Source organism: Scyliorhinus torazame, chromosome 13 (assembly GCF_047496885.1).
Source record: "Scyliorhinus torazame isolate Kashiwa2021f chromosome 13, sScyTor2.1, whole genome shotgun sequence".
NCBI classification, from domain to species: domain Eukaryota; kingdom Metazoa; phylum Chordata; class Chondrichthyes; order Carcharhiniformes; family Scyliorhinidae; genus Scyliorhinus; species Scyliorhinus torazame.
The window spans coordinates 198,179,569-198,207,560 of NC_092719.1; the positions used below are offsets into that span (position 1 = coordinate 198,179,569).

General features: G+C 47.3%; 1 protein-coding gene across 1 annotated transcript in view; it reads left to right on the forward strand.

The window, feature by feature from the left end:
- Positions 1-6,040: 6,040 nt before the first annotated feature.
- Positions 6,041-27,992, forward strand: part of LOC140388508 (ankyrin repeat and SOCS box protein 5-like) — a 29,421-nt gene continuing 7,469 nt past the window's right edge. The window contains exons 1-5 of the mRNA XM_072472821.1: positions 6,041-6,172; positions 14,869-15,018; positions 17,461-17,651; positions 21,103-21,296; positions 21,939-22,067. Coding sequence (XP_072328922.1) covers positions 17,471-17,651; positions 21,103-21,296; positions 21,939-22,067 — 504 coding nt within the window. The 5' untranslated portion in view covers positions 6,041-6,172; positions 14,869-15,018; positions 17,461-17,470. The remainder of the gene's footprint in view (positions 6,173-14,868; positions 15,019-17,460; positions 17,652-21,102; positions 21,297-21,938; positions 22,068-27,992) is intronic.

Below are 27,992 nucleotides of genomic sequence, written 5' to 3' on the forward strand. Positions count from 1 at the left end.
AAAAGTCCAATGATGACCATGAAATCATTGTCGTAAAAACCTATCTGGTTCACTCATGTCCTTTAGGGAAGGAAATCTGCTGTTCTTTACCTGGCCTGGCAGCATCTGTAGGGAGAGAAGGACTGTTAATGTTTTGCGTCCCTATGACTTTCCTTTGGAGCTGAAGAGGGGTGGAGATGTACTGGATTATATAGTTGGGGGAGGGGGAGGGGTGTTACAGTAACCGGACCAGACCCCAATTTAAATCAGGAAACCGGATGAGGTCCCAACAATTTTTCAATTTGTGAACTTTGAGAAAAGGATACTTTGCTCCAGGAGAGATTCCACTGACATATAGGGATCTTTTATATTAAAACAAACTTGTTTATTAACAGAGAACTAACCCCGTTAACATCCAAGGGAAAAACAGCTTTTCAATTAACAGTTAAACAGTTCTCAAAAAAAATAAAGAAGGGACTTTGAACTTACTTTCTATCTACTTCAAATATTCCAATGAAGCAAAATCAACGCACAGAGGTCAAATGCCTCTTATTAATAAAGTTAACACGCAGTGGCTTACATATTCATTCACAAAGTCCCTGGAGAGAGAAGCTTTCGGAAGTCAGTCTGACCAACACATCTCCTTTCTTCCGTATCCAGAGCGGAACATCTGAATATAAAACCAAAAATAAGACAGAGAGCAGGGCTGAAAATGAAACGAAAGGCAGACCCAGCACCGCCCCCCCCCCCCCCCCCCCGCCCCCCGCCCCCGGCCATGAGTGACAAGAACCCTGCCTAGCTTTTAACCCTTTAATCATAGCGTTAGCAGACATATAATATGGATAGTTTAACCTGAGTTCTTCTAATACCATTACTGCTTCAGACACATAATGCAATATACAAAAATTTCTTACATTCATCACAGGGTGGAGAAGGTTTTTACCTTCACCTGTTGCTCCACAGCCCCCCCCCCCCCCCCCCCATTATTTAACTTATCACTGGATCGGAAACTCAGGGCAATGCCCTGGGGGCCCTGGTGAAATTTGAATTAAATAAAAATCTGGAATTTTAAAAAAAGGTCTAATGGTGACCATGTAAAAAAACATCTGGGGCGAAATTCTCCCCCAACGGCGGGATGCCCGCCGACTGGCGCCAAAGCCGGCGCAAATCAGACGGGCATCGCGCCGGCAAAAAGGTGCGGAAGTCTCCGCATCTTTGGCGGCCTAGCCCCAACATTGAGGGGCTAGGCCGACGCCGGAGGGATTTCCGCCCCGCCAGCTGGCGGAAATGGCGTTTGTTGCCCCGCCAGCTGGCGCGGAAATGCGGCGCATGCGCGGGAGCGTCAGCGGCCGCTGTCAGTTTCCCAGCGCATGCGCGGGAGCGTCAGCGGCCGCTGTCAGTTTCCCACGCATGCGCAGTGGGGAGAGTCACTTCCGCCTCCGCCATGGTGGAGACCGTGGCGGAGGCGGAAGGGAAAGAGTGCCCCCACGGCACAGGCCCGCCCGCGGATCGGTGGGCCCCGATCGCGGGCCAGGCCACCGTGGGGGCACCCCCCGGGGTCAGATCGCCCCGCGCCCCCCCCCCCAGGACCCCGGAGCCCGCCCACGCCGCCTGGTCCCGCCGGTAAATACCAGGTTTGATTTACGCCGGCGGGACAGGCAATTCCTGGGCGGGTCTTCGGCCCATCCGGGCCGGAGAATCCAGCGGGGGGTCCCGCCAACCGGCGCGGCCGGATTCCCGCCCCCGCCCAATCTCCGGGAGCGGAGACTTCGGCGGGGGCGGGGGCGGGATTCACGGCGGCCAACGGCCATTCTCCGACCCGGCGGGGGGTCGGAGAATGACGCCCCTGGTTTCCAAATGTCCTTTAAGAAATCTGTTGCCCGTACCTGGTCTACATGTGATTCCACAGCAATGTGGTTGACTCTGAAGTGCTCCTCAAGGGCAATTAGGGATAGAACAAAGAACAATGAAAATTACAGCACAGGGACAGACCCTTCGGCCCTCCCAGCCTGCGCCGATCCAGGTCCTTTATCTAAACCTCTCTTCTATTTTCCAAGGATCTACTTCCCTCTGTTCCCCACCCATTCATATATCTGTCTAGATGCATCTTAAATGATGCTATCGTGCCCGCCTCCACCACATCTGCTGGCAAAGAGTTCCAGGCACCCACCACCCTCTGCGTAGAAAACTTTCCACGCACATCTCCCTTAAACTTCCCCCCTCTCACCTTGAAATCGTGACTCCTTGTAATTGACACCCCCACTCTTGGAAAAAGCTTGTTGCAATCCACCCTGTCCATACCTCTCATAATTTTGTAGACCTCAATCAGGTCCCCCCTCATCCTCTGTCTTTCCAACAAAAACAATCCTAATCTACTCAACCTTTCTTCATAGCTAGCACCCTCCATACCAGGCAACATCCTGGTGAACCTCCTCTGCACCCTCTCTAAAGCATCCACATCCTTCTGGTAATGTGGCGACCAGAACTGCACGCAGTATTCCAAATGTGGCCTAACCAAAGTCCGATACAACTGTAACATGACCTGCCGACTCTTGTACTCAGTACCCCGTCCGATGAAGGCAAGCATGCCGTATGCCTTCTTGACCACTCTATCGACCTGCATTGCCACCTCCAGGGTACAATGGACCTGAACTCCCAGATCTCTCTGTACATCAATTTTCCCCAGGACTCTTCCATTGATCGTATTGTCCGCTCTTGAATTAGACCGTCCAAAATGCATCACCTCGCATTTGCCTGGATTGAACTCCATCTGCCATTTCTCTGCATGGGAGGCATGGGATTCAGGGTGATTTAGCAGTTTGGATCAGTTACTAGTGGTGGACCACAAGGATCTGTTTTGGGGCCACTGCTGTTTGTCATTTTTATAAATGACCTGGAGGAGAGCGTAGAAGGATGGGTGAGTAAATTTGCAGATGACACTAAAGTCGGTGGAGTTGTGGACAGTGCAGAGGGATGTTACAAGTTACAGAGGGACATAGATAAGCTGCAGAGCTGGGCTGAGAGGTGGCAAATGGGGTTTAATGCAGAAAAGTATGAGGTGATTCATTTTGGAAGGAATAACAGGAAGACAGAGTACTGGGCTAATGGTAAGATTCTTGGCAGTGTGGATGAGCAGAGAGATCTCGGTGTCCATGTACATAGATCCCTGAAAGTTGCCACCCAGGTTGAGAGGGTTGTTAAGAAAGCGTACGGTGTGTTAGCTTTTATTGGTAGAGGGATTGAGTTTCGGAGCCATGAGGTCATGTTGCAGCTGTACAAAACTCTGGTGCGGCCGCATTTGGAGTATTGCGTGCAATTCTGGTCGCCGCATTATAGGAAGGATGTGGAAGCATTGGAAAGGGTGCAGAGGACATTTACCAGAATGTTGCCTGGTATGGAGGTAAGATCTTATGAGGGAAGGCTGAGGGACTTGAGGCTGTTTTCGTTAGAGAGAAGAACGTTAAGAGGTGACTTAATTGAGGCATACAAGATGATCAGAGGATTAGATAGAGTGGACAGTGAGAGCCTTTTTCCTCGGATGGTGATGTCTAGCATGAGGGGACATAGCTTTAAATTGAGGGGAGATAGATATAGGACAGATGTCAGAGGTAGGTTCTTTACTCAGAGAGTAGTAAGGGCGTGGAATGCCCTGCCTGCAACAGTAGTGGACTCACTAACACTAAGAGCATTCAAATGGATAGACATATAGACGATAAGGGAATAGTGGAGATGGGCTTTAGAGTGGTTTCACAGGTCGGCGCAACATCGAGGGCCGAAGGGCCTGTACTGCACTGTTATGTTCTATGTTCTAACTCTCCAATCTATCTATATTATGCTGTATTCTTTGACAGTCCTCCTCGCTATCTGCAACTCCACCAATCTTAGTCTTAGTATCATCTGCAGTGGGCAATAAATGCTGACACAGCCCACATCCCACATCCCATGAAAAACCCTCATCTCTACCCCTCTCCAGCTCTGAACATGAGTCATACGGACTCAATAAAGTTGAGTCCTTTGCTAAGTACAGGTCATTGTACATCAGAGAGGAAGTATTGTGAATATTGTACATGGCAAAAGATGGGACTAGAGGAAAGGGTGACGTCAGAAGAAAGTGAAGGGGAAGAAAGATCTGGTGATGGCATGTTGGTACCTGTGGGTAGTCGGAGCTTGTGTTCCTTAACACCCGAAAAGAGGAGCAGGTTTGTTGTTAAAACATCAGAAGAGACAAAGGATGAAATGAAACTGTGGGCCAGGACAGAGATAGGGTTAGTTGGTGCTGATGGAGAGAGACGTCAAGTGTATACATGTGGTGGCGCACAGCACTGAGTGTGGATGTCAGGAAGCAGCAAGAACAGAGGTCTGAGGAGTGTGTACGTCGACAGATTCGCCTGCAATCTTGGATAAATGTGAAAGCTGGAACTACAGTTGGAATCCATGTGGAATAAGTCTGAGCCAGAGAGTGTCACTGAGGAAGGAGATGCGGCTGGGAAAGTGAGTTTTGCTAAGCACTTTATCAGACACGAGAAGAGAAGTGGAAAGCAATGAAGGTGAACACAGTGAAAGAGACAAACTAATCCTGTCGAAGGGGACAGAACTTCAAAGCAGGTATTGCTGGAAAAGAAGTGGCAGTGAATTAAACACTCCAATAAAGCAAAATACTGTGGATGTTGGAACTTCTGAAACAAAAACAGATAATGTTAGAAATGCTCAGCAGATCAGGCAGCATCTGCAAAGAGAGAGTTAACATTTCATGTTGAATATGACCCCCCCTTCAGATCTGAAAAATCAGACAAAATTAAAAGATGCCACTTTTCTGCATTTAAAAAATATTTTATTAGCTGCAATTTGTACACATTTGTTTAATAAACCGGTTAGAATAAAAAGCTTGTTCTTACTCTGGGGAGGGTTTTTGGCCGTTTTTGCCAGCTGGATCTCCTGGTCCTGCTGGCGGTGTGAACTCCACAGCGGGTTCCGTGGCGTTAGGGGGTGGATTCAATGGGAAATCCCGTTGACAATGGCGGTGCTGCCTCCCGCTGAGAATCACGCCGTGGGGGGGGGGGGGGGGGGTGCAGAAAATCCCCCCTCCTCCTCCACCCCCCTTGTTTCTCTCTCCTCAGATGCTGCCTGACCTGCTGAGTATTTCCAGCACTTCTTGTTTTTAATTTTTGCTTGTTTAGTATGTGCAGCTGAATCACAGAAGAGACTTTCTATTTGGGTTTGGTCTTTCCTGTGCCATCTATTGTATCTCCCCTCAATTACTGTCCAAATTCTGTCTTCTCCACTTCTGTAATGTTTCCGATGGCAATGAGTTATTGTTTTGTTCTTTCCAGTTTTGTCTGCCTAAAACCGGTGATCCTGTCTGAGGTAAGATTTTAGCGGTGCCACCGGTATCTTGCATTTCTTCATTGAGCAGGAACCTAAGCTGAACTGTCAACTCCAAAGTAATGATAATCTTTATTAGAGTCACAAGTAGGCTTACATTAACATTGCAATGAAGTTACTGTGAAAAGCCCCCAGTCGCCACACTCCGGCGCCTGTTTGGGTACACGGAGGGAGAATTCAGAATGTCCAACTCACCTAACAATCACGTCTTTCGGAACTTGGAGGAAACTGGAGCACCCGGAGGAAACCCACGCAGACACGGGGAGAACGTGCAGACTCCGCACAGTCAGTGACCCAAGCCGGGAATCGAACCTGGGACCCTGGCGCTGAGAGGCAACAGTGCTAACCACCTTGCCACCAAAGTGCAAACTTCCCTGCACTCACTGGGTGTCAATCAACCAGGTGAGGGGGAATTTCAGCTGAATCCTTGTGTTCCTTTCTTCCCATCAGGGCTTTTACCAATTGTAACAACCATGAGATGTTTAATAAATCGTAAGTCAGGATATTTGGGGGGTGAACATCTTCTGATAGTTATGAAGTCAGAAAGCAAACACAGGGTATGAATGTACAATGGGACTTTGCAACCTGGGGCGCGAGTTCGTGGCTCTTTCGGGAGCGCGCGCGTAAATACAGGCTGCTGTGCGTGCTGGCCCAGTGGCGCGCACGTCTTTGCGCGGGTCGCGGGAGGGGTGAGGGAGCAGGTGCGAAGTCAGTGTTCAGCACCGCGGACAGCGCTCGGGCTGAGCGGCCAGGGAAGGGCAATCTGGCCCAGGTGGGATTTTAACCGCGAGCTTCCAACTATGAGGCCGAGGTAACCGCTGCAGCATCCATCTGTGTGTGTGTGTGTGTGTTGGGCCTGGCCTTTCATGCACCAATTCCTGGTGTGTGCAAAGCCAGATGGTTCCTTCTGAACATTGAAGAGCTGCTGACCTTCCTCCCCCTCCACCACTGCCTGTTTTGGGGGGAGAGCTGATGCATGGTCCCCAAAATCCAGGGGCTTTTTAATTCCCTCATGCAATGGAGCCCGAGCAGGGACATTGGCATGACTGACAACACCAGCAGGCAGGGTCACTGTGGTTTCCCGGAAGGGAAATGGGGTTTGACAAATGTATTAGAGTTTTTTAAGGATGTAACTAGTCAGGGGGAGCCAGCAGATGTGGTGCACTTGGACTGCAAAAAGACATTCAATACAGTGTCACATGAAAGGTAAGGTAAGGCAAAAGGCCTAAAGCTGATGGAGTTGGAGGTAATATATTATCCAGGAGAGGATTGGTTAACAGACAGGAAGCAAAGAGTAGGGATAATCAAGACATTTTCAAGTTGGCAGGCTGTACTTAATGGAATGCCAAAAGGATCAGTGCTGGGCCTCAGCTATTTACAATTTATATTAATGGCTTCGGCAAAGAGACCAAGTAATGTATCTCAGTTTTCTGACCATACAAAGCTAAGTGAGAATACAAGCTGTGAGGAGGACACAAAGAGACTGCAAAGAGACTATAGGCTGGTTAAGTGGGTGGGAAACGTGATAGCTGATGGAGTATAATATGGGGAAGTATGAGGTTATTCATTTTGATCATAAGAATAAAAAAGCAGAAGATTTTTTTTAATGTGTGGCAGTTGTAATTTTGTTATTCAGATGGACTTTTGTTGCACTTGTACAAGGAACAAGGGCAGTAAGGTAGCCAAGTGGTTAACATTTTTGCTTCACAGCTCCAGGGTCCCAGGTTCGATTCCCAGCTTGAGTCAACCATCTGAGCAGAGTCTGCATGTTCTCAACGTGTCTGCGTCGGTTTCCTCCGGGTACTCCGGTTTCCTCCCACAGTCCAAAGATGTGCAGGTTAGGTGGGTTGGCCATGCTAACTTGCCCCTTAGTGTCCAAAAGGTTCAGTGGGGTTACTGGGTTGCGGGGATACGGTGTCCAAAAAAGGTTAGGTGGGTTACTGGGTTACGGGGATAGGGTGGAGGTGAAGCCTTAAGTTGGGTGCTCTTTACACGGGCTGCTGCAGATTCGAGGGGTTGAATGGCCTCCTTCTGCACTGTAAATGCTATGATTCTATGAACCACAAAGTTAACTGAAGGTACTGCAAACAATTATGAAGGCAAATGACATGCTCAGACTTTATTGCAAGGAGAACAAGAGTAAAGATGCCTTGATACACTTATACAAGGTTTTGGTGAAACCACATCTGGAATACTGTGTGCAGTTTTGGTCTCCATATTTATGGAAGGATATATTGCACTGGAGGCAGGACAGCAAAGGTTCACAAAATTGGTCCCTGGGATGAGAGCGGTATAAAGAGATACTGAGTAAATTAGATCTATACTCTCAGGAGTTTAGAAGAATAGGTGACCTTTAGGAAATATTTAGGCTTCTAAAAGAGCTTGCCTAAGTAGACATTGGGAGGCTCTTTCCCATAGCTTGGGAATCTAGACCACAAAGGCCCAGCCTCAGGATAAGGGCTGATCACTTAGGACGGAGATGAGGAGAAATGTCTTCATTCGGAGGATTGTGAACCTTTGGAATTTTGTACTCAATAGGGTTGTGGTTATGATTATGTAGATAGACAGACTTTTGTTCTCAGGGAATTGCGGGATATGAGGAGCAGACACGGAACTGGAATTGAAACTGAAATTCAGTCATGATCATATTGAACATAAAACATAGAACAATACAGCGCAGTACAGGCCCTTCGGCCCACGATGTTGCACCGAAACAAAAGCCATCTAACCTACACTATGCCATTATCATCCATATGTTTATCCAATAAACTTTTAAATGCCCTCAATGTTGGCGAGTTCACTACTGTAGCAGGTAGGGCATTCCACGGCCTCACTACTCTTTGCGTAAAGAACCTACCTCTGACCTCTGTCCTATATCTATTACCCCTCAGCTTAAAGTTATGTCCCCTCGTGCCAGCCATATCCATCCGCGGGAGAAGGCTCTCACTCTCCACCCTATCCAACCCCCTGATCATTTTGTATGCCTCTATTAAGTCTCCTCTTAACCTTCTTCTCTCCAACGAAAACAACCTCAAGTCCATCAGCCTTTCCTCATAAGATTTTCCCTCCATACCAGGCAACATCCTGGTAAATCTCCTCTGCACCCGCTCCAAAGCCTCCACGTCCTTCCTATAATGCGGTGACCAGAACTGTACGCAATACTCCAAATGCGGCCGTACCAGAGTTCTGTACAGCTGCAACATGACCTCCCGACTCCGGAACTCAATCCCTCTACCAATAAAGGCCAACACTCCATAGGCCTTCTTCACAACCCTATCAACCTGGGTGGCAACTTTCAGGGATCTATGTACATGGACACCTAGATCCCTCTGCTCATCCACACTTTCAAGAACTTTACCATTAGCCAAATATTCCGCATTCCTGTTATTCCTTCCAAAGTGAATCACCTCACACTTCTCTACATTAAACTCCATTTGCCACCTCTCAGCCCAGCTCTGCAGCTTATCTATATCCCTCTGTAACCTGCTACATCCTTCCACACTATCGACAACACCACCGACTTTAGTATCGTCTGCAAATTTACTCACCCACCCTTCTGCGCCTTCCTCTAGGTCATTGATAAAAATGACAAACAGCAACGGCCCCAGAACAGACCCTTGTGGTACTCCACTTGTGACTGTACTCCATTCTGAACATTTCCCATCAACCACCACCCTCTGTCTTCTTTCAGCTAGCCAATTTCTGATCCACATCTCTAAATCACCCTCAATCCCCAGCCTCCGTATTTTTTGCAATAGCCTACCGTGGGGAACCTTATCAAATGCTTTGCTGAAATCCATATACACCACATCAACTGCTCTACCCTCGTCTACCTGTTCAGTCACCTTCTCAAAGAACTCAATAAGGTTTGTGAGGCATGACCTACCCTTCACAAAGCCATGCTGACTATCCCTGATCATATTATTCCTATCTAGATGATTATAAATCTTGTCTCTTATAATCCCCTCCAAGACTTTACCCACTACAGACGTGAGGCTCACCGGTCTATAGTTGCCGGGGTTGTCTCTGCTCCCCTTTTTGAACAAAGGGACCACATTTGCTGTCCTCCAGTCCTCTGGCACTATTCCTGTAGCCAATGATGACATAAAAATCAAAGCCAAAGGTCCAGCAATCTCTTCCCTGGCCTCCCAGAGAATCCTAGGATAAATCCCATCAGGTCCCGGGGACTTATGTATTTTCAGCCTGTCCAGAATTGCCAACACCTCTTCCCTACGTACCTCAATGCCATCTATTCTATTAGCCTGGGGCTCAGCATTCTCCTCCACAACATTATCTTTTTCCTGAGTGAATACTGACGAAAAATATTCATTTAGTATCTCGCCTATCTCTTCAGACTCCACACACAATTTCCCATCCCTGTCCTTGACTGGTCCTACTCTTTCCCTAGTCATTCGCTTATTCCTGACATACCTATAGAAAGCTTTTGGGTTTTCCTTGATCCTTCCTGCCAAATACTTCTCATGTCCCCTCCTTGCTCGTCTTAGCTCTCTCTTTAGATCCTTCCTCGCTACCTTGTAACTATCCATCGCCCCAACCGAAACTTCACACCTCATCTTCACATAGGCCTCCTTCTTCCTCTTAACAAGAGATTCCACTTCCTTGGTAAACCACGGTTCCCTCGCTCGACGCCTTCCTCCCTGTCTGACCGGTACATACTTATCAAGAACACGCAGTAGCTGATCCTTGAACAAGCCCCACTTATCCAGTGTGCCCAACACTTGCAGCCTACTTCTCCACCTTATCCCCCCCAAGTCACGTCTAATGGCATCATAATTGCCCTTCCCCCACCTATAACTCTTGCCCTGCGGTGTATACTTATCCCTTTCCATCATTAACGTAAACGTCACCGAATTGTGGTCACTGTCCCCAAAGTGCTCTCCTACCTCCAAATCCAACACCTGGCCTGGTTCATTACCCAAAACCAAATCCAACGTGGCCTCGCCTCTTGTTGGCCTGTCAACATATTGTTTCAGGAAACCCTCCTGCACACACTGTACAAAAAACGACCCATCTATTGTACTCGAACTATATCTTTTCCAGTCAATATTTGGAAAGTTAAAGTCTCCCATAATAACTACCCTGTTACTTTCGCTCTTATCCAGAATCATCTTCGCCATCCTTTCCTCTACATCCCTAGAACTATTAGGAGGCCTATAAAAAACTCCCAACAGGGTGACCTCTCCTTTCCTGTTTCTAACTTCAGCCCATACTACCTCGGAAGAAGAGTCCCCATCTAGCATCCTCTCCGCCACCGTAATACTGCTCTTGACTAGCAGCGCCACACCTCCCCCTCTTTTGCCTCCTTCTCTGAGCTTACTAAAACACCTAAACCCCGGAACCTGCAACATCCATTCCTGTCCCTGCTCTATCCATGTCTCCGAAATGGCCACAACATCGAAGTCCCAGGTACCAACCCATGCTGCCAGTTCCCCTACCTTGTTTCGTATACTCCTGGCATTGAAGTAGACACACTTCAAACCACCTACCTGAACACTGGCCCCCTCCTGCGACGTCAAATCTGTGCTCCTGACCTCTATACTCTCATTCTCCCTTACCCTAAAACTACAATCCAGGTTCCCATGCCCCTGCTGCATTAGTTTAAACCCCCCCAAAGAGCACTAACAAATCTCCCCCCCAGGATATTTGTGCCCCTCAGGTTCAGATGTAGACCATCCTGTCTGTAGAGGTCCCACCTTCCCCAGAAAGAGCCCCAGTTATCCAGAAATCTGAATCCCTCCCGCCTGCACCATCCCTGTAGTCACGTGTTTAAATGCTCTCTCTCCCTATTCCTCATCTCACTATCACGTGGCACGGGCAACAACCCAGAGATAACAACTCTGTTTGTTCTAGTTCTGAGCTTCCATCCTAGCTCCCTGAAAGCCTGCCTGACATCCTTGTCCCCTTTCCTACCTATGTCGTTAGTGCCAATGTGGACCACGACTTGGGGCTGCTCCCCCTCCCCCCTAAGGACCCGGAAAACACGATCCGAGACATCACGTACCCTTGCACCTGGGAGGCAACATACCAAACGTGAGTCTCTCACGCTCCCACAAAATCTCCTATCTGTGCCCCTGACTATAGAGTCCCCAATTACTAATGCTCTGCTCCTCTCCCCCCTTCCCTTCTGAGCAACAGGGACAGACTCCGTGCCAGAGGCCCGTACCCCATGGCTTACCCCTGGTAAGACCCCCCCCCCACAAGTATCCAAAGCGGTATACTTGTTTCTCAGGGGAACGACCGCAGGGGATCCCTGCACTGACTGCTTTTTCCCAGTCCCTCTTACAGTTACCCACCTATCTCCAATCTTTGGTGTAACTAATTCCCTGAAGCTGCTATCTATGACCCCTTCTGCCTCCCGAATGATCCGAAGTTCTTCCAACTCCAGCTCCAGTTCCCTAACTCGGTCTTGGAGGAGCTGGAGATGGCAGCACTTCCTGCAGGTAAAATCAGCAGGGACACTAACTGCATCCCTCACCTCAAACATCCTGCAGGAGGAACATTGCACTCCCTTCCCTGCCATTCCTCTAACTTTCTACCAAGATCTGGCTAACAACTAAATTAATTTTTTTATAAAAAATAATAATAATATAATAAAATATGGTACTTACCTCAGACCAATGGGTTTTATTATTAGGTTAGAGGAGGAGGGCGGGTGGGAGACACTACACGTGTAGTGTCTCGGGTTTCCTCTCCACCAGAATTTATTGGTGAGGGTCTTCCCAGACGTCCGCGGGTCGACTTCCTGTTCCCGCCTAAAACACTAATTTTAAAAAAAGAAAAATTCTCAGCTCCTGCTGAAATTGACTAACCAGCCAGCTCCACTCCCGCCGAAATCGACTGGCCTGCCCCTGCAAAGACAAGTGCTTTTAAAGGACAGACTTACCTCCCAGCAACCACTTCCGCACTGCTCCTGCTGAAACTGACTCACCAGCTGTTCTCACGCCGAAATCGACTGGCCTGCCCCTGCAAAGACAAGTGCTTTTAAAGGTTGACTTACCTCCCAGCAGCCACTTCCGCAATGCTCCCGCTGAAACTGACTCACCAGCTGTTCTCCCGCCGAAATCGACTGGCCTGCCCCTGCAAAGACAAGTGCTTTTAAAGGACAGACTTACCTCCCAGCAACCACTTCCGCACTGCTCCCGCTGAAACTGACTCACCAGCTGTTCTCACGCCGAAATCGACTGGCCTGCCCCTGCAAAGACAAGTGCTTTTAAAGGACAGACTTACCTCCCAGCAACCACTTCCGCACTGCTCCTGCTGAAACTGACTCACCAGCTGTTCTCCCGCCGAAATCGACTGGCCTGCCCCTGCAAAGACAAGTGCTTTTAAAGGTTGACTTACCTCCCAGCAGCCACTTCCGCAATGCTCCCGCTGAAACTGACTCACCAGCTGTTCTCCCGCCGAAATCGACTGGCCTGCCCCTGCAAAGACAAGTGCTTTTAAAGGACAGACTTACCTCCCAGCAACCACTTCCGCACTGCTCCCGCTGAAACTGACTCATCAGCTGTTCTCACGCCGAAATCGACTGGCCTGCCCCTGCAAAGACAAGTGCTTTTAAAGGTTGACTTACCTCCCAGTAGCCACTTCCGCAATGCTCCCGCTGAAACTGACTCACCAGCTGTTCTCCCGCCGAAATCGACTGGCCTGCCCCTGCAAAGACAAGTGCTTTTAAAGGACAGACTTACCTCCCAGCAACCACTTCCGCACTGCTCCCGCTGAAACTGACTCGCCAGCTGTTCTCACGCCGAAATCGACTCTAGTAATGGAGCAGGCTTGATGGGCCATATAGTAAACCCCTGCTCCTAATTTGTCAGTTTTTTCTTGACAAGTGTGATTCCAAAATACAGACTAAAAAATGCATTTGAATTTACTGGTTCTGTTCCTGATGTAAACTAACTCCTGTGTGTGAGAATTGAGGGATCTGATGCACCCCCAGGTAGGTCACTGGAAGACAGGTAGTACATACTGATTACCAAACTCCTGACAGGTTAGCTGTAAACACAAAGGTTAACCTATTGGTCAGTCCAGATAAATAACATATTGGCATGTCTTCTTCACTTTGCAAAAGAAAATATGTTGAGTCATTCATTCCTTATCTAAGGAAAGATAAGCTGGCATTGGAGGCAGCCCAGAGAAGGGTCATTCGGTTGCTCCTAGGTATGGAGGGATTTTCTTATGAGGAGAGATGGTTTAGGTTGGGCCTGTACTCATTGGAGTTGAGAAGAATGAGAGGTGACCTTATTAAGACATTTAGGATTCTCAGGAGGCTTGACAGGGTAGATTCTGAAAGGTTGTTTCCCCTTGTGGGAGAGTCTACAATCAGTGGTCATAATCTCAGAGTAAGGGGTGACCCATTTAAGACAGATGAGGAGGAATTTTTTTCTCTCAGAGGATAGTGAATCTGTGGAATTCTTTACCACGGAGAGCTGTAGAGGCTGGGTCGATAAGTATGGTCAAGGCTGATTTTTAATCAGAAAGGGACTCAGGGCAATCAAGGAGATAAGATGAGAAAGTGGAGTTGAGGAGTATCACATCGGATCAGTCAAGATCTTATTGAGTGGCAGAGCAGATTAGATGGGCTGAATGGCCTACTTCTGTTCCTACATCTTATGGTCTTCGGCTGCCCACTATAGCTTAGCTGGCAATGATTAGCTGTGCTGTGCAGATCTGGATTTTATTCCCATTCTCCGCTGGATGATTTCCACCAGGTTGCGATAGGAGCCCTGTACTTAGGTCTTGCCTTCTGGACATGAAAAGGGAACTCTAGTGATTGTTGGAAATACGTAACCATCACAATCAAGACTTCTTGAGCCTACGATGTCGCAACTGTCAAAATCCCTCCTGCCACTTGTTGCTTAGGCTTGCCTTATCCCAGTGGTCATTATTCATTTTTATCTCATAGTGACCAGCGTGGACAAAGCAAGCTCAGAGTAGGCATCTTCCGGGGACATGACTGCAAAAGTGGGGAGAAAAATGCGTTTTCACTTTTTAAAAGAAAGATTTCCATATTTTCAACTTGCAAATAGAAACATTTCAATAGTCACATCTTCACTATCTAAAGATTCTGTTTTGCAGGCGGTGTGGCACAGTGGCTAACATGGCTGCCTCACATCGCCCAGGACACGGGTTTGCAACCTTGGATGACTGTCTCTGTGGACTTTGTACGTTCTCCCCATGTCTGTGAGCTCCTCCAGGAGCTCCGGTTTCCTCCCACAGTCCAAAGATCTGCAGGTTAGGTGGATAGGCCATGCTAAATTGCCCCTTATTGCCCGAACGTTGGGTGGGGTTACGGAAATAGGACGGGGGGGGGTGGGTCTTGGTAGAGCGCTCTTTCAGTGGGCCAGTCTCGATGGGCCAAATGGCCTTCGTCTGCACTGTGGGGATTCTATCATTCTGTGATCTTTTGTCACAGGTGTTTCTTAACCGGCCATTGAACTGCTTCAAGCCTTTTTCATTAATTCATTATCAATCTGCTATCTTTTACAGAGGTTCGAACTCTGGGCCATTTTAGGGTCTTCTCTTGCCAAAGGTGGTGAACCAATCTTTCATGGCAGGCCAAAGGTCTGATTGTACCTCCATGACCAACAGCATCAACTTGAAAGGCACTTCTCTGAGGGCAGAAATGGAAGACTGCTGGTAGGTCTTCTTGAATCATTGTTGATACACAGTTACTGCTCAGTGCCTATGACCTGATTATGCAGGAATTGGGATCAATGTCCAAAGTTCATTGTATGTTACATTTCAGATCTAAGTCAGTTGCAAAGTGACCAGTTCAGCTCTAGAATAACTGCTTATTACTGAGCCACTTATCAACGTTTACTCACATTTAGAGACTTTGATGCATTTCAAAATGAATCAGTGACCTACCTTTTGTCTGACCAACACTGCCATTATTCTAGGGGCCTTTCTCAATCGAAAGGGAGGTGATTCAATCCGACTTTTATGTGCCTCTCCCAGTGGCTAGCTGCAGATCAATGGTCAGGAAAGTCAAGGAGCTAGTCACTTACCACTTTGTCAGTCACAATATGTTGTTTTCCATGTAAGTTGATGTAAAAGGGGAAGATAAGCAACTTAAGAAATGGAGGAATAACACTGGAATTCATAGGGCTTTGCTGTGCACCCCCACTGTGAATTGGGGAGGGGAGGTATAACAGAAGCTTGCAAATTAGTTTGGAATGCTGATAACCCTGAGCAACTCAGCAAGATTCCTCCGACAGCACCTTCCAAACCCGTGACCTCCACCATCTATAAGGACAAGGGCAGCAGATGTATGGGAACACCATCACCTGCACGTTCTCCTCAAAGCCACACACCTTCCTGACTTGGATCAATCTCGCTATTCCTTCACTGTCGCTGGGCCAATGTCCTGAAACTCCCTCGCAAACGGCACTGTGGGTGTCCTACAACACACGGACTGCAGCTGTTCAGGAAAGCGACTCATCACCTCCTTCTCAAGGGCATTTTGGGGTGGACAATAAATGCTGGCCAAGCCAGTTATGCCCACATCCCATGAATGAATATTAAAATAAAATATGTTGGGTTTGCCTTTACTTTTCATTTAGATGGGGTCTTGACTTGAGTGGAATCTCTGCTTTCCCTAAATATGATGTGGAGATGCTGGCATTGGACTGGGGTGAGCACAGTAAGAAGTCTTACAACACCAGGTTAAAGTCCAACATGTTTGTTTCAAACACTAGCTTTCGGAGCACTGCTCCTTCCTCAGGTGAATGAAGAGGTATGTTCCAGAAACATATATATAGACAAATTCAAAGATTCCAGTCGGGGAACACTTCAGCAGTCAAGGGCATTCAGCCTCTGCTCTCCGGGTAAGCGTTCTCCAAGGCGGCCTTCAGAATGCGCAACAACGCAGAATCGCCGAGCAGAAACTTATAGCCAAGTTCCGCACACATGAGTGTGGCCTCAACCAGGACCTGGGGTTCATGTCGCATTACATTCATCCCCCACCATCTGGCCTGGGCTTGTGAAATCCTACCAACTGTCCTGGCTTGAGCCAATTCAAACCTCTTTAACCTGGGGTTACCCCTATCTCTGGATCTGTAAAGATTTAATCACCTGCTAATGCTCGGCATTCTAAGCATTGTCTTGCATCTTTGAATTTGTCTATATATATGTTTCTGGAACACGCCTCTTCATTCACCTGAGGAAGGAACAGTGCTCCGAAAGCTAGTATTTGAAACAAACCTGTTGGACTTTAACTTGGTGTTGTAAAACTTCTTACTGTTCCCTAAATATGGTCTCCTTCAGCAGAGAGGCATTGATATGGCAAATAAGCATCCTGGGCCAGGGGTTTTCTTGGTTCTCCCTGGGGTCGGCTGGCAGCTACTTGCCAAGTGAGACAGACACAAATTATATCTCCCCAATACTATAACCAAACTCAACACAGATTTAGACCTTTTGGCTAGCAGAAATATTTTTACACCGAGGTTTGTTAGGACATGGAATGGCTTACCAGCAATAGACTTGGAAAAGAGAAGCCATATAGCTTTTAAAAGGAACATGGATAACTTTAAAAGAAAAGAGAAATAAAGAGTTTTGGGAAATGTGAGGAGATTAAGCCCTTGCAGAAAAGCAGCCCAGATATGAGAGGTTAAATGCCCTCGTCCTATGTTTGAAAATTCTTTGATCCTGTTATACCCCTCATGAGACTCACGGGGACAACCCGATTGATCTCCCATGGGGCTCGTGGAATGCAAGCTCCCCCACTGATGGGCGGAGACCTACCAGCTGGGCTCGTGAAACCAACACTTAAAAGCCGGCCCAGATTGGGATCGGCATATCGGCAGTCCCAGTTTGGACCTATGTACTGTTTGCTGCGTTGTGGCCTTTTCTTTTGACCAGAAAATAAACCTATGTTTGGGTCACCTCCTTGGGTCTCCTGAAGATTTTATAGATCTCAACTTCTGCTTACTCTCTAAGCAATTGGTGGAACCCTATGTGGCATTTTTTTGTTCAATTATGGAATGTCGCTGTGTATTTTGTATTGGGTGGTACTCCAGAGTATCATTATGACGTTCACGATTTAGCATGCTTAGTTCTCAGCTTCTTTCTCTCTTACAGAAGCACCATAATGGGATTTTATATTAGCTCCATGTCTGGGACTGAACTGAAAAGTACTAAGTTCCAGATAGGGGCACAGCAGGAGAGACAATACCATACAGCACCCAACTACAACTATAAATGGACTGATCTACACTGTGAGGCAAGCCGAGGGAACTTTGTGAAACTGCAGGCATTGCTTCGCACTGCAGGTACAATAGGCGTTAAGGAGCAAGTATCCCATTATCCATGGCAGTGATGTTGCAATGCTATCCTTTCATCTTTGGAAGCTGTTCTGAGTCTAAAACAATGCCTGAATTGCATTTACAAAGCATTTTTAAGTAAATGAACATCCCAAGGAGCTTTACTGGAGGTCAAACAGTGGGAAAAGAGCTAACTGGGGTGACTAAAGACATTGGGTCAAACTGATTACAAGTGAGGAGAGGAGGCAAGGTTAACGAGAGGGAATTCCAGAGAGTCGGGATGTGATCACAGCTAATGATTAGAGACGGTGCAGCAGGAAGGAAGATACACAAGAGCCAATCAGTGGAATAATGGAGCATGTGGGCTGGGACTTGAGGCTGGAGAAGTTACAAAAGTAGGGTGAGCAAAGGCCATGGAATTTGTGAATGAGGGACTCAGCTTTCTAATTCCAGAGAGACCAATAAAGGGTAGACACAATACGGAAAATGAGCAAATGGAAGTCAGTATGGCCCAGATAAGGAGGGTGCAGAGTTTTGGAAAAGTTGGAGCTTGGGGGGTGGGGGGCAGCACGGTGGCGCAGTGGGTTAGCCCTGCAGCCTCATGGCGCTGAGGTCCCAGGTTCGATCCCGGCCCTGGGTCACTGTCCGTGTGGAGTTTGCACATTCTCCCCGTGTTTGTGTGGGTTTCGCCCCCACAACCCAAAGTTGTGCAGGCTAAGTGGATTGACCACACTAAATTGCCCCTTAATTGGAAAAAATGAATTGGGTACTCTAAAATTTAAAATGTTGGAGCTTGAGAGGGCGTCCAGAGGTATTGGTGAAGTCATGTCCTGAGGTCACAAATGTGTTGTAAGGCCCCGGGGAAATTTCTTGAGATATATGCAGGTGAGGGCGTTTACTAGACAACAGGTGAGGGAATTTCCGTTGCTCCCGACACAGGGGATACAGGACAGGGTGCTTTCAGGGGTGTGGGTCGGAGAGGGCAAGGTGTCAGAGATTTACCGAGAGATGAGGGAAGAGGGAGAGGAGTCGGTGGGCGAACAAAAAGGAAAGTGGGAAGAAGAACTAGGGGAGGAGATAGAGGAGGGTATGTGGGCTGATGCCCTAAGCAGGGTAAATTCCTCTTCCTCATGCGCCAGGCTTAGCCTGATTCAATTTAAGGTGCTACATAGAGCACACCTAACGGGAGCAAGATTGAGCAGGTTCTTTGGAGTGGAGGACAAATGTGGGAGGTGTGGCGGGAGCCCGGCAAACCACGCACATATGTTTTGGGCGTGTCCGGCACTGGAAGGGTATTGAAAGGGAGTGACGGGAGTGATTACGCGGGTGGTGAAGGCCCGGGTCAAACCAGGCTGGGGGTTAGCTCTATTTGGAGTTGCGGATGAGCCGGGAGTGCAGGAGGCGAAAGAGGCCGATGTCGTGGCCTTTGCGTCCCTAGTAGCCCGGCGCAGGATCCTACTCATGTGGAAGGAGGCGAAACCCCCCGGACTGGAGGCCTGGGTAAATGATATGGCGGGGTTCATTAAACTGGAGCAGATAAAGTTTGCCCTGAGAGGATCGGCTCAAGGGTTCACCAGGCGGTGGCAGCCATTTCTCGACTACCTAGGGGAACGTTAGAGGGAAGATAGATGACCAGCAGCAGCAACCCAGGGGGAAGGGGGGGGGGGTTTAGTTTAGTTTAGGTCAAAGATAAAGGGGTTTTGTTACTTGTGTATTGTTAAAAATTTCTGTATTGTTATTGTTGCGTTTGCTTTGTAAGAGGGGAAAAATTGTTGTTTGGGAAAAAAATTTCAATAAAACATATTTTAAAAAAACAAATGTGTTGTAAGGGTCTCAGCAGTAGTAAAGTGAAAGGCAGCGCTATCTGTTATAGCTCATGGAATAAAACAGTAACAATGTGGATACAACATTGTCTGAATAATAGGAAACAGAGAGTAACAGTCAGTGGATAATGTTTGGGCTGGAGGAAAATCTGTAGCGTTCCCTAGGGGTCGGTATTGGGACCCTTGCTTTTCCTGATAAATATTAATGGGTAATGATCTAGATCTTGGTTTGCAGGGGACAATTTAAAAGTTTGAGGCTGACACAAAATTCAGAAATATTGTAAAAATGTGAGGAGGACAGTGTAGTAATTCAAAAGGACGTGCACAAGTTGGTGGAGTGGGCAGGTAGGTGACATGATGAAGTTCAATGTGGAGAAGTGGAGGAAGAACATGGCGAGACAATATGAAATAAGGGTTATAATTCTTAAAGGGGTGCAGGAGCACCAGGGTGTATGTGTGCGTTGATCACTGAAGATGGCAGGACAGTCAGAGAGAGCATATAGTATTTTGAGCTTTATAAATAGGGGCATAGAGTACAAGGGCAAGGAGGTGATGTTGGACTTATCTAAGACACTAGTTAGACCTCAGCTGGAATATTGTGTACAGTTCTGGGCACCACACTATAGGAAGGCTGTGAATGCATTGGAGCGAGTGCAGGAGAGGTTTACAAGAATGGTTCTAGGGATGAGAAATTTCAGTTGTGAGGATAGATTGCAAAGGTTGGAACTGTTCTCCTTGGGGAGAAGAAAGCTAAGAGGAGATTTGATAGAGGGAATAGGACCGAGTAATAGGGAGAAACGGTCCCTATTTGTAAAAGGACCAAGAACGAGAGGGCACAGATTTAAAATGATTTGCAAAAGAAGCAAATGTGATGTGAGGAAAAACATGTTCACACAGCAAATGTTTCGGGCCTGGAATGCACTTGCTGGAAGTGTGATGAAGGCAGGTTCAATTGAGGCATTCAGAAGGGCATTGGGTGATTATTTGCATAAAAACAATGTGCAGGGGTGCGGGGGAAAAAGGCTGGGGAATGGCACTAAGTCATGATGCTCGTTTGGAGAGCTGGTGCAGACATGATGGGCCAAATGGCCTCTTTCTGTGCCATAACAAATCTGTGATCTATGCAACATATAGAATATAGGCTTTGAAACAAACTTGAATAGGACATTGAGGCTGTGTATCTTTGAGTTCAGCCTAAGTGGAGATCTGGGGAGAATAGTGAAGTTAAGGGAAAGGCTGTGGAATTTTGATGGGAGCTGAACATATTACTGCTGGCATTGCCAGTATTAAATTGGAGACAGCTCTGACTCATCCACACCATTTTATTTCAGTGAGAATAGGTTACGGTCCCCTCTGGGTGCTGGAGATTGTATAACATAACACAGCAGAAGTCTGTTCTTTCACCCTGATTCTTTTAAGTGTACTAGTTAGTGCACAGTAACATTTGCGCTTAATTCTCAGTACACAACTTGGCTTTGAAAGAATGCAAAGAACTCCCAACATTCAGTTCTCAATGCTAAACCAAAATATATGTAATATGAGGAATAACTGTGGAAAATAATGAAACACGCCTGATATTTTGTAATATCACTTCAGGACTGGGAGTTATTTTTTTTGATCTTCGTATGACGTTTCAGGTGAGGATCAGGTTAATCAGAAGGATTACTATGGCAAGAGCCCCCTCTACTGGGCTGCATACAAAGGGCAGCGAGCTTGCATCGAGTTGCTGCTGGAATATGGTGCCGACGCTAACAGCCAGTGTAAACATGGGGCAACTCCGCTCCATGCTGTAATTGGTCTATTTCCCAATTGTGCCCTGCTGCTGATAAAGGTTAGTTTTGTGGCAGATGATATTAAACACAAAGTCCGCGTTGATCCACAACCTTTTGAGGGGTAACCCGCAAGTTAAGGCTGGTACTTTGGAGTATCAGAATATAGCTTAAGAAAGCGATACGACCTGCTTTCAGATTCCACTAATGTATATATTTTTTAATGCTGCATTCACAAATTTGGCTTAAATCTTTCAGGGGAACAAAACACAGCGGTGAGATACGAGCTTGTGCTGTCACGCTCCCCGCGGTTTGTTCCCATGCCATGAATTCCAGTTTCAGAACAGCCAACGCTCACTATGGGAAAGGAAGGAGCCAAACAATCGGCTTCTCCCACAACCCTTTGCAAATTGGTGACAAAACAGCAATGCCGAAAGCTTGGGAACATGTCGACTGCGCAGAGTTTCAGTTGAGGGTCAATCCAGTGACATCAAGGAAAATAAAAAGATTACATTTCCCAAAAAGCAGAAAATAATTAAGTCCACTGCGGAAGTAATTCCCTCCTTTTCACTAAACACGCTCTAATTTTCCATCATGTAACTATAACTACCTGCCAGGAATCAGTAAAAGATCTTGAGGAAAATCCATTACATTTATAGGTTTAGAATCTTCTTTCTTCCTCCCCGTCTCCTCTTCCATTCTAGAATGGAGCTGATGTCGACCTGCCTGACAACTGGGGCGTGACTCCCATGTACCTGGCTGCCTGCAGCGGACAACTGGACTGTTTGCGACTGCTGGTTCATTCCGGAGCAAAAATCACTTACAGAAACAAGGTAAGGTTGAAAGGAAATGCAAGCATTGATGCATCAGCAACATCAGGCACCCGTGAGATGTACCATACTGCAAAACAGGTGATCATTGGTCAGCAGTCCGCTTTGCACATCTCCTTATTTCCAGTGACATGGACATAGAATTTACAGTGCAGAAGGAGGGCATTTGACCCGTCGAGTCTGTACTGGAAAGACCAACCCACCTAAGCCCCCACCTCCACCCTATCCCCAGTAAACCTACCTAACCTTTTTTTGAACAGTATGAGCAATTTACCATGGCCAATCCACCTAGCCTGCACATCTTTGGACTGTGGGAGGAAACTGGAGCACCCAGAGGAAACACACGCAGACAAGGGGAGAATGTGCAGACTCCGCACAGACAGTGATCCAAGCCGGGAATCGAACCTGCGACCCTGGAGCTGTGAAGCAACTGTTCTAACCACTGTGTTACCATGCTGCTTCAAAGCTAATTCAATAAACAATTTAACATGCATGGGATGATGGTGGAATTAGTGTGTCATCTGGTTTGCCTAATAAGCAACATATGGCACAGCTCAGGGCTGCTATAATAATTGGTTCCAATTTTCTTAAATTTACCTAGCAAATGGTGAATGGTTGAGTTGTTTGCATTTTCTTCCTCTGCCCGGGGCTCTGAGAGGAAAGTAATAATAATAATCTTTATTATTGTCACAAGTAGGCTTACATGAACACTGCAATGAAGTGACTGTGAAACTCACCTGGTCGCCACACGCAGGCGCCTGTTTGAGTATACTGAGGGAGAATTCAGAATCTCCAATTCACCCAACAAGCACGTCTTTCGGGACTTGTGGGAGGAAACCGGAGCTCCTGGAGGAAACTCACGCAGACACAGGGAGAACGTACAGACTCTGCACAGACAGTGACCCAAGCCGGGAATCGAACCCGGGACCCTGGCACTGTGAAGCAACAGTGCTAACCAAATCAGGCAATCTCTTAGAAAAGTAGAAAAAAGGAGCAGGGGGAGCCCTTCAAGCCTGCTCCGCCATTCAGTATGATCATAGCTGATCCTCTATCCCAATGCCAAACTCTGCACTCTCCCCAGACCCTTGACACATTTAGAGTCTAGAAACGTGTCTATTTCTTTCTTAAATATATTCAGTGATTTGGCCTCCACAGCCATGTGTGGTAGCGAATTCCACAGAAGCTGCACCCTCTGAGTGAAGAACTTTCCCCTCACCTCACTCATAATGGCCTACCCCGTATCCTGAGACTGTGGCACCTTATACTACACCCCCCCCCCAAGCCAGGGGAAACAGCAGCCCCGCATCCAGTCTGTCCGGCCCTGTCCGAATTTTATATGTTTCAATTAGATCCCCCCTCATTCTTTTAAACCCCAGAGAATACAGGTCCTCTTGACCCAATGTCTCCTCATGTAACAGTCCTGCCATCCCAGGAACCTGTCCGGTGAACCTTTGCACCCGCTCCATGGCAAGTATATACTTTCTTGGGTAAGGAGACTAAAACTGCACGCAATAATCCGGGTACAGCTGCAGTAAGACATCCTTAGTCCTGCACTCAAGTCCTCTTGCAATGAAGGGCAACATGCGATTTGCCTTCGTAACTGCTTGCTGTACCTGCATGCGTGCTTTCAGTGGCTGGTGTATGAGGACATCCTAGTTCCTTTGTACATAAACATTTCCAAACCTCATTGAAATAATGCTCTGCCGTTCTGATTTCCCGACCTCCGTGGATACCTTCACAGTTATTCACATTATACTGCATTTGCCATGTATTTGCCCACTCAATTGTCTAAAGCACCTTGAAATCTCTCAACATGCTTCTCACCACTCACATTCCCACCAAGTTTTGGGTCATCAGCAAACTTGGAAATATTGCATTTTGTTCCCTCATCCAAATCATTAATGTATGTTGCAAATAGCTGGGGCCAAAGCACTGTTCCCTGAGGAAACCCATTAGTCACGACCTGTCACTCCAAAAAATGACCCATTTATTCCAACCCTGCTTTCTGTCTGCTAACCAATTCTCAATCATTGCCAATATGTTACCCCCAGCAATATTGAGTCAGTTAGGATTGTATTCACTGGAGTTCAGAAGAATGAGGGGTGGGGAGGGGTTTTCTCATAGAAACCTGTAAAATTCTAACACGACTAGATAGGGTAGATGCAAGAAGGATGCTCCCGATGGTGGGGGTATCCAGAACCAAGGGTCACAGCCTGAGGATATGGGGTAGAGCATTTAGGATGGAGATGAGGAGAAATGTCTTCACCCAGAGAGTGGTCGGCCTGTGAAATTCGCTATTGCAGAAAGCTGTTGAGGCCAAAAAAAACTATGTTTTCAAGAAGCAGTTAGATATAGCACTCAGGCAAAGGGGATCAAAGGATATGGGGGAACAGGTGGGATCAGGCTATTGAGTTGAATGATCATCCATGATCATAATAACAATAATAATCGCTTATTGTCACAAGTACGCTTCAATGAAGTTACTGTGAAAAGCCCCTGGTCGCCACATTCCTGCGCCTGTTCAGGGAGGCCGGTATGGGAATTGAACCTGCGCTGCTGGTCTTGTTCTGCATTACAAGCCAGCTGTTTAGCCCACTGTGCTAATGAATGGCGGAACAGGCTTGAAGGGCCGAATGGCCTCCTCCTGCTCCTCTTTTCTATGTAATCCATGTGCTTTAATTTTGCACACTAATCTCTGGGGCGAGATTCTCCGACCCCCCCACCGGGTCGGAGAATCGCCGGGGGCTGACGTGAATCCCGCCCCCGCCGGTTGCCGAATTCTCCGGCACCGGAGAATCGCCGGGGGCTAGCGTGAATCCCGCCCCCGCCGGTTGCCGAATTCTCCGGCACCAGAGATTCGGCGGGGGCGGGAATCGCGCCGCGCCGGTTGGCGGGCCCTCCCCCCGCGATTCTCCGGCCCAGATGGGCCGAAGTCCTGCTGCTAGGATGCCTGTCCCGCCAGCGTGGATTAAACCACCTCTCTTACCGGCGGGACAAGGCGGCGAGGACGGGCTCCGGGGTCCTGGGGGGGGGGGCGCGGGGCGATCTGGCCCCGGGGGGTGCCCCCACGGTGGCTTGGCCCACCGATCCGCGGGCGGGCCTGTGCCGTGGGGGCACTCTTTTCCTTCTGCCTTTGCCGTGGTCTCCACCATGGCGGAGGCGGAAGAGACTCCCTCCACTGCGCATGCACGGGAATGCCGTGAGCGGCCGCTAACACTCCAGCGCATGCCACACACGGAGATGTCATTTCCGCGCCAGCTGGCGGGGACAGCAAAGGCATTTTCCCTGACTCTGTCTAATCCCATTGATATTTTCTAAGTGTCCAATTATCACACCTTTTATAACTTCCAACATTTTCCCTGCAACTAATGTTAGGCTAACCAATCTGTGATTTCCTGTTTTCTCCCTCCTTTTTTAATTAGTGGGTTTGCATTTTTCAATCTGCCAAGACTGTTCCAGAATCTACAGAATTTTGGAAAATGACAACCAATAATTCACCACAGATATAAACCTATGGTGAGAAATCTGAAGATCTGAATGTTGACAAGCAAAGTTTCCACTATTTCCATGGCCCCCTACTTTCATATCCTGGGATGTTGATTATCAGGCCTTGGGATTTATTGGCTTTCAGTCCCATTAATTTCTCCAGCGCTACTTTTTTAGTAACACTAATTTCCTTCAAAAACTCTGTCTCACTAGACTTTTGGTTTCCTAGCATTTCTGGGAATTTATTTATGTCTTCCTCCATGAAAACAGAACGAAAGTAGTTGTTTAATTGTTCTGCCATTTCCTTGTTCTCTATTACAAATTACCCTGTTTCTGACAGTAAGGGACCTACATTGGTCTTCACTAATCTTTTTCTTTCACATACTTATAGAATCTTTAGCAATTTGCTTTTATGCTCCTTGACAGTTTACTCTCATACTCTATTTTTCCCCTCTTAATCAATCTCTTGGTCCTCCTTTTCTGAATTCTAAGCTGCTCCTAATCCTCTTTTCTACTTTTTTAAGCAACTTTATATGACTTCTCTTTGGACCTAATTTATTCGCAATTTCTTTTGTTACCCATGATAAGGCTGCTTTTCCTGCTATGGTTTTGCACCAGAAGGAACTGTATAATTATTGCAATGCATACATTCCTTAAATATTAGCCATTGGCTCTCCACTGTCGTACCTTTCTTTTAATATAAATTTAGAGTGCCCAATTCTTTTTTTCCAATTAAGGGGCAATTTGGCATGGCCAATTCACCTAACCTGTACATCTTTGGGTTGTGGAGGCAAAACCCAGGCAGTCACGAGGAGAACGTGCAAACTCCACATGGACAGTTACCCAGGACCAGGATTCGAACCCGGGTTCTCAGCGCCATAGGCAGCAGTGCTAACCACTGTGCCACGTGCCACCCATCACTGTCGTGCCTTTTAACAAAGTTTCCCAATGTATCTTAGCCAACTCATACCTCATATCTTTGTAGCTTCCTTTGTTTACATTTAGAATTTTGTTTCATATTGGACTTCTTCACTTTTCATCAATGTTATCATGTTATGGTCACTGTTCCCTGAATGACCCCATACAACAGGTTTATCAGTTAACCCTTTCTCGTTGTACAAATCTCGCATTGCGTGTTCCCTCGCTCGTTCCTCAAAGTTCTGATCTAAAAAAATATCTTGCACACTAGAAATTCATGTGCTATGGTATTGTTGCTAATTTGATTTGCCCAGTCTATATGTAGATATAAGTCACCCACGATTATTGCAGCACACTTATTACATGCATCTCTAATTTTCTATTTAATGCAATCCTCTACCTCACCACTACTGTCTGGAGACCTATAGACAATCCCACTTATGTTTTCCGCCCCTTGTTGCTTCTTAGCTCCAACCAGACTGATTCTACATTTAGATTTTCTGAGCGAATGACTTCCCGCACTAATGTACTGATTTCATCCGAAATTAACAACGGCAGCCCACCTCCTTTTCCTTTTTGTCTGTCCTTCCTAAATATTGAATACCCTGGGATATGCAGGTCCCAGCCTCGGTCACCCTGCAGTCATAATAATAATATAATAATAATTGCTTATTGTCACAAGTAGGCTTCAATGAAGTTACTGTGAAAAGCCCCTAGTTGCCACATTCCGGCACCTGTTCGGGGCAGCTGGAACGGGAATTGAACCCGTTCTGCATTACAAGCCAGCTGTCTTAGCCCACTGTACTAAACCAGCCCCTCTCTCCATAATCACAATCATATCATACCCGTTTACATCTATTTACAATGCAATTTCATCTACCTTATTGCAAATGCTCCATGCACTCAGATGCAGTGCCATTAGACTTTTTTTTTAAACCATTTTACATATTGTTTCTTATACTGTAGCCCTATTTGCTGCTATCTCTTGTTTCCTCTTTCTTCCACTTTCTATTTACATTTCTCTTCTTCTCTCTTTCATTTCTATCTTTGTTTCCCTCTCTTGTCTCTCGCCGCTTAGGTTCCCCTCCTCCTGGCATCCTGGCATTGCCCCTGCCAGCCTGAGAGTGACACCCGGGCACCATGGTAGCATCAGAGTGGCACTGTCAGAGTGAACAGTTGGCAGTGCCAGGGTGGCAGTGCCAAGGTAACAGGTTGGCAGTGCCAATGTATCTGGCTGGCAATGTCATGGTGCCCAGGGGGAGGTGGGACCGCCAGGGTGCCACCCTGCCCCGAGCCCGACTACCCGGGGGCCTCCAATGGGAGACCCCCCCCCCCCCCCAAGTGCTGTGACATCTGGCCCATGTTTGTGTGGACCAATTCTAAACGGCGCCATGGCAAGGTCATCCAGACGTGAGTTCATTCCCAGGCCTCGGGAGAATATTTAAATGAGCCTAATTGCTCATTTAGATATGTATATCTGGATCTCGCCCAGCGAGAAGAGATCCACATCGCGACGTTTCGTGA